Source organism: Marmota flaviventris, chromosome 5 (assembly GCF_047511675.1).
Source record: "Marmota flaviventris isolate mMarFla1 chromosome 5, mMarFla1.hap1, whole genome shotgun sequence".
Classification (NCBI taxonomy): Eukaryota; Metazoa; Chordata; class Mammalia; order Rodentia; family Sciuridae; genus Marmota; species Marmota flaviventris.
The window spans coordinates 142,421,023-142,434,750 of record NC_092502.1 but is presented as its reverse complement, the minus strand read 5'-3'; the positions used below and the strand labels follow the sequence as shown (position 1 = coordinate 142,434,750).

At 37.7% G+C, this 13,728-nt stretch overlaps 1 protein-coding gene across 5 annotated transcripts in view; it reads left to right on the top strand.

The window, feature by feature from the left end:
- Drosha (drosha ribonuclease III) overlaps window positions 1-13,728 on the top strand; it is a 118,703-nt gene that overhangs the window by 82,523 nt on the left and 22,452 nt on the right. For all 5 annotated transcript variants that reach the window (XM_071612633.1, XM_027936245.2, XM_027936244.2 and 2 more), the window contains 4 exons: window positions 1,457-1,516; window positions 3,121-3,220; window positions 6,681-6,783; window positions 8,833-8,903. In XM_071612633.1, coding sequence (XP_071468734.1) covers window positions 1,457-1,516; window positions 3,121-3,220; window positions 6,681-6,783; window positions 8,833-8,903 — 334 coding nt within the window. The remainder of the gene's footprint in view (window positions 1-1,456; window positions 1,517-3,120; window positions 3,221-6,680; window positions 6,784-8,832; window positions 8,904-13,728) is intronic.

Sequence of the window (13,728 nt, the reverse complement as noted above, 5' to 3'; positions counted from 1 at the left end):
GCTCTTCACTGGCTCACGCCACATGGGAGCTTTGTGGGCACTTCAGAATGGCTAACATAAACCTCCTGTGTGTTTCCATGGGATGTTGTACTTTGGTGTTCCTCTGCACAGTAGCTCACCATTTTTCCCCAGCCACTACAGCTGAACTCTAGGCTTTGACCTTCATTGTTTTTAGCTTCCTGATCTTGACTAGTAACCATCCTTTTCAGCTGTGTATCCAAAATGTACTCCATATCTAACTATACCTGTATTCCTTCACTGTCACCTCCCCAGCACAGGCAACTCCATGTCTCCTTGGGACTGTAGTACTCCCTCCAGCATTTCTCTTTCCTGTACAGAAACCAGGGAGGCCTTTTTTTTTTTTTTTTTTTTTTTAATATTTTTTAGTTGTTGATGGATCTTTATTTATTTATTTTTTAATTTATTTGTATGTGGTGCTGAGAATCGAATCCAGTGCCCCATGCATGCTAGGCAAGCATGCTACCACTGAGCCACAACCCCAGCTCACCAGGGAGGCCTTCTGAAAACTTAAATCGGTTTATGGCATGTCCCTGCTCACCAAAGACACAGTGGAAGAAGCATGTTAGTGTTGAGAGGTGGTGGCTACATTGGGTTTGCTGAGAGGCAGAAGGAATTTTCCCATTGGCCATCTTCCTGGTTGCTTCATCCTGATACCTCAGGAGAAACTAACAGCCTGTGAGATGTGACTTAATCATATAATTAACACATAAATAAAGTGTGATCCATGTATTAATTTTGAGAATGAACACCAGATAGGAATTCATAGAGAAGAAAATCTTTTCTCAAGGTCTAAGGATGAGTAGATTTTCAGTGTGGCTAGGTATGCAAGGTAGATAATGGAAAGTTCTACGGTGCCAGAGAGCCTGGCCTGAAAAGAGGCATCAAATATTTTAGGAGATGCCTTCTCCAAAGAGTAGGAGACAATTTGGAGCAGGAGCCCAAGTCATAGGTGGACAAGGATAATAGTGGTTGTGAGGTAGTAAGGGTGAGTTGGTTTGTTGTGAAGGATTTTATATACTGGGTTGAGTTGAGTTTCCGTGTGGAAAGCTATCTCGAGAACATGGAATCAAAACAGACTTTCCAGTGGTCAGTTCCAACTCTCACTAGAATGCACTCTCCTTTCTTTATCCACCTGATAGTAGTACAGAGATACTCCAATTGTTCCATGTCATGTGACTTTTCTGCATGCCCTGAGTCTGGTTCCCAGGGGAAACAAGCATAGATTAGATACCCTGAACCACATAGTATGAAAGACTGCCTTCCGCACTGCCCATGTCTTTGGCTAGGATGGTGGTTATTTGTGCTGACTGAGTAATAAGGCAGGGTGTTCTATTACTGAAAGACCCTCATGTTGATTGTCATGTTTCCTTTTTTAGAAGAGAGGTAGGGAAAGGAAGTGTGATGCTTTCAGTGATCTTTTAAATTCTCATTGTAGGATTAATCACAATGAACGGTTGGAATTTCTGGGTGATGCTGTTGTTGAGTTCCTGACCAGGTAAGTAGGCTTTTTTACAGTTCCCCAGTAATTACATTTTGTAGGTAACATACTTATTACATTACCTTCTTTGTAATTAGCTAAATAACGCATTGAAGCCCCTTGAATTTTGTCTCTTCTGTGGAGCTTAAAAGCTGCATGTCGGTGGCTCTTGCCCTGACAACTAACACTTGCTGCTGCTGTAATGAGTGAGATTATAAGATGAAAGGCCGGGTCTGTGTCCTGTCAAGCATATGTTAAAAGTTGCTTACAGCCGTCGGAGATCAGCTGGTCTTGGTCTAGATGCTTCAGAGCTTATATTCAATTTGAAAAGAAAAGGATGATATTTTAAAATGTCATTTCATCTTCCAGGATTTGTCTTTGATCCCTTTTTCACTCTTTCTGATCTCAAGGGAAGTAAAGCTTACAAGTAATTTTAATGACTAGATTTTGTGTGTGTGTGTGTGTGTGTGTGTGTGTGTGTGTGTGTGTTTTCAGACATGTTTTAGGATCCTTAATTTAAAGATAGGGGTATGAAAGTGTGTGTCGTTTTTTCATACTCACATAATCTTTTTCTTTTTTTCCTAAATATTATTTTAGTTGCAGATGGACACAATATCTTTATTTATTTATTTTTATGTGGTGCTGATGATTGAACCCAGTGCATCACGCCTGTGAGGCAGATGCTCTACCACTGAGCTATAGCCCCTGCCCCACATAATCTGTCTTTTAAAGGGAGGAGACACGTTCTTCTCTTGGAACTATTTTGAGCTATTTTTATTCTCTTTGGGTCATTTCTTTTCACAGGAAGGACACAATGAGGAAAAAGGAGGACTTCCTAATCCTCTGACACTAACTGTGCTTAGCCACCCTAATCCGCAGTTCTTGTCCAATGCTGGGCAGTATAGGAGGGGCTCACTGTAGTCCTGGCCTGGCTGGTTTTCTGTGTGGCCTTCTACCCAGGTCTCACACTTTTCTGGTTGGCTTCCCTAGGCTCATCCTGACAACAGAGCTAGCTCTGTGTGCCACTCCCAATTCTGCCCCTGCCCTTGTATGTGCTTCGGAAGGCTCTGCCACTGTATGCCCTACTCAGGGCTTTCCAGGATTCTCTTCAGAGACCACCTGTAACACCCAGCGGGGGAGACACATTTGTTTCCAGAGTTTCAGTAACTCTTGAGGGGAGGGGTACCGGGGATTGAACCCTGGGGTGCTTAATCACTAAGTAACTTTATTTTTTATTTTTTATTTTTTTGTGGTACTAGATATTAAACTGGGTCTCATGCATAGTAATAAGCTAATGTCCTACTACTGAACCACATCCCCAGTCCCCAATTTCAGATATGTTTGCTCTTAATAAAAACTGTAACAGTTTGTTTAGGTCTTGGTCATCATTAGATTTCAGAGATATCTTTTAATAGAAATAAATGTGGAAATAGGAGTGAATGGTGTCTTATGGGTTCTAGCACCTTCTTTATTGCTATTTAATATCCACAGACTTTCAGACCCTTTAGTTCAGTTCATCTGGTATCTGTTGTACAGATACTGTGTGCTAGCCCTATTTCTGTTTGCCATAGACAGAATTATGTGGTGCATATTTATTTATTTATTTTTTATGTTTTTTGCAGTGTCCATTTGTACTATTTATTTCCCAGTCTGGAAGAAGGAGGATTAGCAACCTATAGGACTGCCATTGTTCAGAATCAGCACCTTGCCATGCTAGCAAAGGTATGGAAACATCTGAAGCATTTGTACTTAAGTTCTTTTCTTTAGTTCATGCATTTGAATGAGTAACTCTTTAGAGTATATTAAGGATGTAATATTTTACAGACCAGAAGTATATTTTGTTTGGGTTTTAAGAATTTAGTTTTATTAGTTCAATTACCTTTGTGAATTTCATCAGCCACTAATGAACTCCACAGTGAGGTACCTTGAAAACTGATAAGGAAAAATTGACAGCTGTGTATGAACAGGGTAAAACATTTGGGGAAATGGAACATGGGAATAAAGCAAAAGAAGCAAAATACTTTGTTTTTGTTCCTTTATGTAGTATTTCTGTATTAAATTTGTTAATAATTTTATGTTAACATGCAGAATTACAACTTTGAATGGAATACTTCAGTTTACATTCACAGTGGGTACTTTATAGATCTTTGGGAATCCCCCAAATCTGAAATCCCATTAATTAATATTTAAATAGTACAAATGGACACTGCAAAAAACATAAAAAATAAATAAATAAATCCCCCAAATCTGAAATCCCGTTAATTAAAATTTAGTGTTTAGGTTGTCTGGCTTGCCTCATTGACAGCTGAGTGACTAACAGGACCTCTTTGTAATTCGGATTCCTGCTAGGAATTTTACTTACATGGTGTGATTTGCTGTTTTCCTCTCCAAGCAGTGTTTATAGGAAATCTTAACAGATAAGAACATGGGGGGCTGGGGTTGTAGCTCAGTGGTAGAGTGGTTGCCTAACATGTGCAAGACCCTGGGTTCGATCCCCAGCACTATGTAAAAAACTAAATAAACAAAATAAAAGTATTGTGTACATCTACAACTAAAAATATTTTAAAAATAAATAAATAAGAACATGGGCACTTTTGCTGACCCATGGGGGTTCCAGTCCACTCCCCTCATCTTGCCAACAGGGTGGGCTATGGTCCAGATATTCTCTACTCCAAGCCTCTGCTTTCCTATCTATGAAGTGGAAATGGCATTAGTCTCTGCCACACAGGCTGGTTATTAGAATTAGATGAGTTTTTATAAAGTGCTTGGCATGATGATTGTTCATAGTAAGCACACAGAAGATGTAAATGACTTTTCTGGAGCTAGTTATTTTTATTGCTGTTACAACTGTTCTCATGATACATTTTTTTATTCTTGTAGGCCTTTGGGTTTATGCAATAGTAGGCAGAGCTGTGACTCTTAAATCCCCAAATACCAAGAATTCACTGGAAAAGCTTTTATGAGTATTCTTTGATTTTTTTTTTTTTTTTTTTTTTAGCTTAAGTAATTTCCCCTTTCATTTTGATATAAAAGTTGGGAATTTGACAGAAAAGGCTAGACAAAACCTGCCCTAATTTTATGACTGCTTTCTTGATTTGATATTTCCAAAGCATTAATTATTTTCAAAATGTGGTTAATTTTAGCCCGTGATTTTTGTGCTAGCAAGAATGCATGGTTTTATTTTATTTAATCCCATCATCGTCACAGTTGCAATGGCAGACTTTGAGCCAGCAGCTTTCCTGGCATTTGAGAATGTAAATAGGGGTGTCTTAATGAAAAAGTGTAGGCAACAAGATAAGTAGCCTCCCAGTGAATGAAATTTCACAATATCATGTACGACTGCTTTAAATGCAGTTGGAAGTACATATTAACAAGTAGATTGTGATTGCCCCCCCATTAAAGTTTTCTTTTTCTATTTTAGGATGTAATGGAATTGCATAATTATTCAAACACATGTAGGAATGACAGTAGGAAGGATATTTTTGAAGTGTGGCAAATTGTCATAGGACAAAAGCAGAAGTTATTATATAACACATTGGGTACAGTACAGAGCCATGAGTAGTGCAGGGTGGCCAGTTTCCCTTTTCAGGGATTTATATTCTTCCTCCACCAAACCCAAGTCTTGACATTTCCATACCTCTGGGCTCCAGCAGAACACACTGGTGATCCCACCTTCTTCTCTAGACCAGTGGTCCTTAATGATTTGGGAGTTGCAGAATTAGAAGCTTACTGACCTCTTGAGAGTCTAATGTAAGCCTGAGGTCAGCTTTTCAGACGCTGAACATTTTGGCACACACAATAGCACACCACTCCTTGCTTTTCTTCTTTTTCTTTTGGTGGTAGGGATTGAATCACCAGGAACCAGCATGCATAAGTATGCTAAGCACACACTCTACCACTGAGCTACACTCCCAGCCTATATACTCTCCTTCTTTTTAAAAGTTCTACCAATGCCTACATGGAAAAATAAGGATAATAGAGTAGGGACTCTGGGAAGTTGGAAAATTCACAGCACTCCAGAATAGTTGTTTTATAAGATGAAATGAGGTTTGCAGTCTGTTCTCAAGCAGGGCTCCAGAGATAACAAACAATTGGATTTTCCCAGTCAAGTTGTGAAACAGATGAAATTTACATATTTTAGTATAAATTTCTGCACTTTGGGATCAATTTTTTTTAAAAGGTGTTTCTGCTGTTACGTTTGTGATAGTGAAAACTTGCACTCGAGGATGCTTTATACTTTGAATTCCCAGCAAAACAAAATATTGATAGCATAATATGCCTCTTTTTGTTGTCTGTCATTTTCCATTATAAATGTATTTGTATATTTAATATACATCTGGAGACACACAAAATCTGAGTGTCTTATTTTAGGACTGATGAATCTCATATTGTCCTAGGTTTGTTCATTGACTTGCAACTTGTTCCATACTATGTGGCATGTTATTGCTTAGTAAGTATTTATAGAATTGAATTACATGGTAATGGAAAGCGATTTATTGCATGTCTCTGAAATGTTTGTATCATTCTCCTTTTATGAAAAGTATTATCATTTCATTCTCAGGAGTTTTATAAAAATATCCATCTATGTCTAGTTCTAAAAGGACTTATATTTAATTGAATGTTAGGATATGAACTAAGTAGCTTTAGAAATCAAAAGAAAACATAAGTTAAACAGTATAATGAATCCAGAGGTAAAGTTAGTATACAGTGATGTATTCTTAAGTTCTATAGCTAGTATGGGGCTACAAATTTGGCTTTAAACTTCTGAGTCCAAATAAAAAAAGAAATACAAATCCACTGAAAAAAATATTCCTAGATCCCTTAAGATAATTCATTGCTCAAAAGGTCTCTCTCAACCATAGAGAAATTTCATAAAGGGGCACAAGTACAAAGATAGAGGGCCTTCAGATCCTTGCCTTGTTCTAAACATGGATTTAGAGTGATAAGATCTGATCAATTCAGAACCCTAAGTGCACTGTTGGAGTTTGGGTAAAAGTTGAGTTAGTCTGAACTGAATCACGTATAAAGGCCTCCTGATGGATGGTAGACTAAGCTCTCTTAATGTACTGACACATGACCAGTGGATTGTAGCCAGCGGCCCTCTCCCCAGGAGATGCTGAGTTATTATAGTTAGGATTTTGGCAAACTCTCTCCGAACTTACTGTCATTTTGAATTTCATAGAAACTTGAACTGGATCGATTTATGCTATATGCTCATGGACCGGACCTGTGCAGAGAATCGGACCTCCGACATGCAATGGCTAATTGTTTTGAAGCCTTGATAGGTAATCTCCCTTTAAAATCGTCCTTTCTTCTTGCATGTCTGATCTATCTGAAGAGCACATAAAACTCAAGTGTGGAAACTTGGGATAGAATTACTTGTTCCCAAAGCACTTGAGATCCTTAGTACAATGCCTGCTACCTTGTCTCCTACCTTGTCTCCTAGTATTTTTAGTTCCTCTGAAGCTTTTTTTTTTTTTCCCGTTCTTGGTTCCTGTGAGTATCTGATGTTGTATAGATGTTTAGTATTTCTGGAATTGAAGTGAATTAAAATGGAGATGGATTACTTTCCAGATTTAATTTATCTCATACTAAAACAAATTGGGTTGCTACAGTTGCCTCAGTGTTGATTTTGACCACATTTTGAATTACTTGCAAGATTTTCTAATTTAAACATCTTGAAAATACCACATTTTAAAAATCCTGGGTTTGAGTCTATATAACTAATATTTGTTCAAGTGAAGCAAGATTGATGTAGACTCCAAACTGCTCACTCAGGTTCCTTATAACTAATGCTACTTTTTGTTTGTAACCAGAATAGTTAGCTGTTGGTACAGGAAAGTTATGAAGAGTTAATTAGCTGATGATTACAAGTATGCTTTTCAATGAATGTTGTAGTAGATTGACAATTTTTCACTTTTTTATAAAGTACATTTTATTTTCAAAGACCTGCACGTCTTTATCATTTTTGCCCTTATCCTTTGAAAATGAATATAAAAGCTTCCCATTATAGTTTCATGATGATGATAGTAGCAAGACAATGTTTAATAATTATCCTCAGTCTTTCACTGGTATGTCTATTTTTCACAAATAGGTCTATTTTCAGAGACTTTATCACATGAAATTAATGTGCTCTGTACATAGAATATTTTTGACAGTTAGTGTTACTGTTGGCTCCAGAGCCAAGCAGACGTGATTCAGTTCCCTGTTCAGTTATCAGATCTGTGTCTCTGGTAAGTTATCCTGTCTCTTTGATCTTCAGCTTCCCCATCTGAGAGATGGAGATAGTGTCACTCACTCACAGAGTTCTTGAAAGGATATAGTCCTGACAGCATTCAATCCAGAACAGAGTTCTACTTAATTAAGCTCTTCCTCAAATCACAAAATATGAGTCTAAATTCTGTAAATCTGTTCTAATGCCTTGCTCCTGAGACAACCTATGAAGGTGAAGATAAGAATGTGGAAATGGGACAGGGGGTCAGCTCATTGGTATAGCTCTTGTCTAGCATGTGCAAGGCCCTGAGTTTGATCCTTAGCACCACAAGTAAATAACTACTACTCCTATTGCAATCATTATTCCTACAACTATTAATAAATAATAAATGTATTTAGTTATCAAGAATCCTGGTAACTAAGTATTATAACACCATACATGGAAAAGTAGTCTTTCTAAAGATAGATGTAAAAATTTGACTTGAAGAAAACATGACTAGGATGGGGGTGTAGCTTAGTGGTAGAGCACTTATCTAGCATACACAAGGCCCTGGGTTCAAAAAAAGAAAACAAGATCATCCTTCTCTAAAGTTAGTTAATATCAAGTAAAAAATGTTATCACAGTGCTTCCTGTTATAATTAGTGCTAAGTGTATACATATACATTTCAAATTAAAAGTTATCCTGATTTTTATTTGCAGAAGCCTTCATTGGTCCAGACTCTGGTTTTGTTTATCTGGCTTTTTCTTAGATGCCAGTGTATATTTGGTAAATACAGAAAGTGAAATGACATACTCTTTAGTAGAGTCGAGTCAAATGTTTGTGTCTCAAGCTCTTAGTACAGCTTTGACTCATGTCCTTCATTATAGTTCATATTTGACCTCTGCTACTTACAATGTTAGATTTTAATTTTAGTGAATTAAATTTTGTATTTCAGCCCAATATGTAACAACGTAAAGCATAGCTAAAAGAGGGAAAATGTTACCTTTAAACAAACGCTTTTGAACACTTCAATTTTTTTCTGAGTCGTTTTGGCTTGCCTTTTTGCTGTTTGTAGAGATATATAATTTTCTCTGCATATTAATGCAGCCTTCCTTCTGACATTCTCTTCCTTTTATCCAGGAGCTGTTTACCTGGAGGGAAGCCTGGAGGAAGCCAAACAGTTATTTGGACGCTTACTCTTTAATGATCCGGTATTTATCTTGAATTGTTTTGTTTTTTTTCTTTTATATATCATTACAGAAGAATTTATTGCAACTGGTTTTTGAATTTTAAAGAGACTAACAGAAACAAAATACCCAGATCTACCATAGGTAGTAGATATAAAGTATATCAGAAAGCTTATTCAGCTATAGTGGATGGGGAAGTTCCCAAGGCAGTCACTCCAGGGGTTTTCTTTGACCTGAGCCATCTTTTCTTACGGTCACTTATAAATTGAATATGAATACAAATGTAATAGCACTTAGCTTCATTTCGTAGTTTCTTTAAGTTAATTATGATTTTGTGTTGTATAATCACTGGGTACCTACCACATGGAGACTTAGTTATAGCCTTTTGGCTTTTGTGTTTCTGATTTGTTTTTATGTAAATTATGTAGACTAGACAAATGTATTTTAGAAAGTCAGTTCATAGAGAGTTTCTGAGAGGCCTATGAATAAAGAGTATGGATGTTACTTTTTTTCCCCAAGCAAATTATAGTTTAAAGAAAAAAGATAGATTCTAAAATAATTTCTGTTGTTACTAAAGTATTATGCCATTAATATTGCCAGAGATACCTTTTTAATCTTGCATGTAATAGAGCATACTGGATGCTTTTTGTACCCAAACAAGTCAATTTAACATTTAAAGGGAGAGGCAACTTTGTATTCCAAATTGAAATGTCATCATAATTGAATGAAATAGCCCTGGTGGAGTAATAAAGAACACAGGAAGCCAGTGTTTTAAGCCTTTGTGAAACCTTCAACTTAAGTGGCTGTCAAATGTTATTACTGCATTACTTTGGGTAGTTGAAAAAAAAAATCAATAGTTTTAAAAAAATTGTGACCTGGGTGTTGTTCATGTCTGAGAATTTGATATTTTTATTTGTTTTTCTAAAAATGTGATGCTTTTTATACGTGTAAATTTCTTTCTGATGGGAGAATTATCTGCAGGTGTTCTCTGTCCCCCTTTTTGTCCTACACAAATAAACAAACCTGTGTCTTGATTTGTTTCTATAGCAGATAGCATGTATTTTAAGATTTTCTTAAATCTTAAGATATCATTGTTCTAGCTGTTATCTTTTGTTGGCAAGGTCAGCAACCTTTTTGCTGTTTCCTCCCTCCAGTCTTAGTCTATCCTCCCTACCCCACTCCCACCCCCACCCCACCCCACCCCACCCCTTCCTTGTCCTCTTCTCCCATCTTACTTGCACCCATGTGCTCCTATTTTCTTGAATTACACACATTGTATCCTTGAGTTATTTTTTAAAATATATTTATTTATTTATTTTTAGTTGTAGATGGACACAATACCTTTATTTTACTTGTATGTGGTGCTGAGAATGGAACCCAGTGCCTCATGCAAGCTAGACAAGCCTCTACCTCTGAGCCACAACCCCAGCCCACACATTGAGTTCTTAATTGCATCCGTGTGTATTTAGATTCTTTTGTCTCTAAACTGCTTCTCTCCCACTTGTCTACTTTGGAGGCTTATCTTAAGTTTCTAGTACCTAGTGCAGTGCTGGCATGTGCAGTGTTTAATAAATATTTGTTAAAAGAGTGAAATGAAGAAATTCCTAAATGAAAAAGCAGAGTCTGAACTTTATCTTACGAATGGGACTGCTGAGATTTAGAATTCATTTTAGTGTGTCTTTTATGAAAGTGAACAGGGTTCACTCAGTAATGTAGGCTTTCCATGGCACTGTTTTTAGGTACACCAATTTGGACATTGTGACTCTGACAAGTCCACACTGGTGTGCCTCTGTTACCTGGAGTATGTTAGTGAATGTGCTTTTTGTAATGGCTTCATGAAAATCATGAGCCAGAGGGCAACTGAGGACAGACCTGTAGGCTGACAGAGTTGAACTGGTTGACCCTGTGTGGCAGGGGGTGAGATCTGGGTGGTGCCCAGTGATTCTGAGGGTTCTCTGTTGGTTGTCTTATCTGAAGCCTAATGAAGACAAAGAACATGATTAATTTGGGGTTAGGTGCTGTCATGAGGTAAGGGAGGTTCAATCTTGAGTGTCTGTAGTAATTGTTATTTAGGGTGAGATACAGCAAAGCAGGGGAGCTGGCTGCATTAGCAGGGAGGCCGGGGACACTTTCTACAGGGGCCCGATGGCATCTTACAGCAACCACAAGGCATTGAGGGACTGTTAATTTTGCTGCTGGCTTTGTCAGTGTCTGTATTCTCAGTCCTGTTAACAGTGGGGCTGTCTTTTCTTTTTCTCCTCAACTGATTTTTATTCTTTCAGCTCTAGACAGTTTTCTTCTGGTTTCATCTTTTAATCTTTGTGTGACCCTTCAGGGGTTTATCTGATACGTTCAGATCCATTGTCTCATTTTGATTACCCCATTTGCCTCATAGAAAGATAGAGAAGTATCCATGGTTTTTCCTATCCCCACCTCCCTTGCCTCTTTATCCTTTCTGTCCCCCAATATCTCTGACCCATGCCTTTGTCTGGTGAAACGAGCATCTTATCAAATTGCTTTTGGTAGCATAACATGGGTATTCTGCAGATAGCTCATTTAAAAAATGTTTAATATTTAACTCATCACAAATCATGTTTCTATTTAATTTTTATCTTTTAAAAACCAGAACCCTTAGGATCTTTTCTATCCTGAAGTTGTTGTTTGTTTGTTTTTTCCCTCCCCATGTTCTTTCGTTTTAAAAATCCTGTAACTCCTGACCCTTGTGATTGGAATTAATTCTCTCTTGGTCATCCTACTACTTCCATCTTTGTGCTCCTGTCTCACCTGACTTTTTAGCTGGATGCCACTCCCACCATTTCATCCCATCTATCATGCAAGTACAGTCTTCTTCTTAGTGCATGATTTGGCCATGACTTTCTTGCTTAAGATATTTGATTACTGTCTTCTATACTACACACTATAGCATTTAGCAGTTTTCATGATCTGACTCCCATCTGTGGTCTCAGGTTCCTTCCTTTCTTCTTCCTCTTTATGGCATTCACTAGAATCTCCTTCTTGTGTGAATATACTTCAAGATGTGTTATTTGTGTGCTTATGGTGCCCTGCTTTTGGTTCTCTCCTTTTGTTGATTTGCAGAATTCTTCATATTCTTCAGGACTTCTTTGAAGATTTAGCCAGTACCCCCTGGCAAAGTATTCCTAGCACTTGTGTGTGGTTTCCCCTTGGAGACCCACTTACATCCATCATGGCGTAATAGCTCAGCACTTCACAACTAGATCATTTCAACTTCATCCATTTCTTGTAATCTGAGAAAGTGGCAGCTGTGGCATAGTTTTGAATAATTTTTTTTCTATTTATGGGACCTATTATAGCTTACTATCCATACTTATTTGCCTTCATTCTTCCCCACCAGGCCTCTTTGTGGACAGGAATAGTATCCTATTCATCTTAGGAACATAATGCATAGTAGGTGTTCAATAAAAATATGTTGCATTGATGAATGATCCATCAGTCGTGAATAATTTTCAGAAAAGCAAACAGAAGTTAGAGATCTGCCTGAGGTCCTTAAGCTAATATATGGCAGCACTGAGATTCTAGATCTGTTCCAGTGTATATGCTCTGACAAGGTACAACAGAACCTCATCTCAGCGTGTGGGATAGATGAAAGAAAATGGACATAGTTGAAATAGTCTGCCTGTGAAGTTTTAGGCTATTACTTCAAGATAGATGGCAGCTGACTTAAAAGGAGAAATCACAGTATTTTTGAAAACGTGAAGGAGCAAGTAGAAAGATGAATCCAAATGTCCCTTAGCATCTTGAGCTTTAGAGATTGTGGTTTGGTAGGAAGACAGCTGTTTATCAATATTGTTGATATATTGTTATTAATAGTATTTTCTGTGGGCAGGCACTGGCTTTAGTGCTTTGAGCATGTTGTTCATTGAGGCATCAGAGAACACTTTGAAGAAGGTACTATAAATAACTGGCTTATACCTGAGGAAATGGAAGCTTAGAGAGGCTGCGTAGTTTGCCAACATGGAATCAGAGTTAAACATAGGCAGCCTGACTTAAGCCTACAGCTCTCCCTAACACCATACTTTCTAGCTTAAGATGAAAGGTGAAAAATTATCATCTGGTCATGTTGCGTATGAGGTAAGAAATACAAGACATTTAGCCTTCTGGACTCAGGTGAAGAGTTCAGTGCTGTAGCAAAAATGAACCAGGAATCCAAACTGAGGCAGTAGTTACAACAATAAGAATGGTGAAACACTCCAGAAGAGTTGATGGCTAGATAGGGAAGGGCTCAAGTTTGGTAAATGTCCACTGAGGGGTAGAGGGGAAAGAAAGCATTGGAAGCACATAGGAAGTTGTGAGAAGGAAGTGACTTTCCTTATGATTTACAGTGTGGGAATTCAAGGGCAAGGTTACTGATTTGATTAAGTGGGGATCTTCTCAAGTGCCTTAACAATTTGATTTGTAAGCCATTTTATTAATATGGGCAAATAATCCCTAATTGTATTTTGTTAAGATGCAAGTTGTGTCCAAATACTGATTTTTTTTTTAAAGAGAGAGAGGAGAGAGAGAGAATTTTTTTTAATATTTATTTTTTCAGTTTTCGGTGGACACAACATCTTTTTTATTTATTTATTTTAATGTGGTGCTGAGGATCGAACCCAGCGCCCTGCGCATGCCAGGCGAGTGCGTTACCGCTTGAGCCACTTCCCCAGCCCAAAATACTGATTTTTAAAATTTCTGCCTCATTTTAAAATTCTAAATCACCCCCCTTCATTTAAAAAATGCTTTTCTCTCTTTTAAAAAAAGTTTTTTGGGGCTTGGGTTGTGGCTCAGCGGTAGAGCATTTGCCTCACACACGCAAGACCCTGGGTTCAAT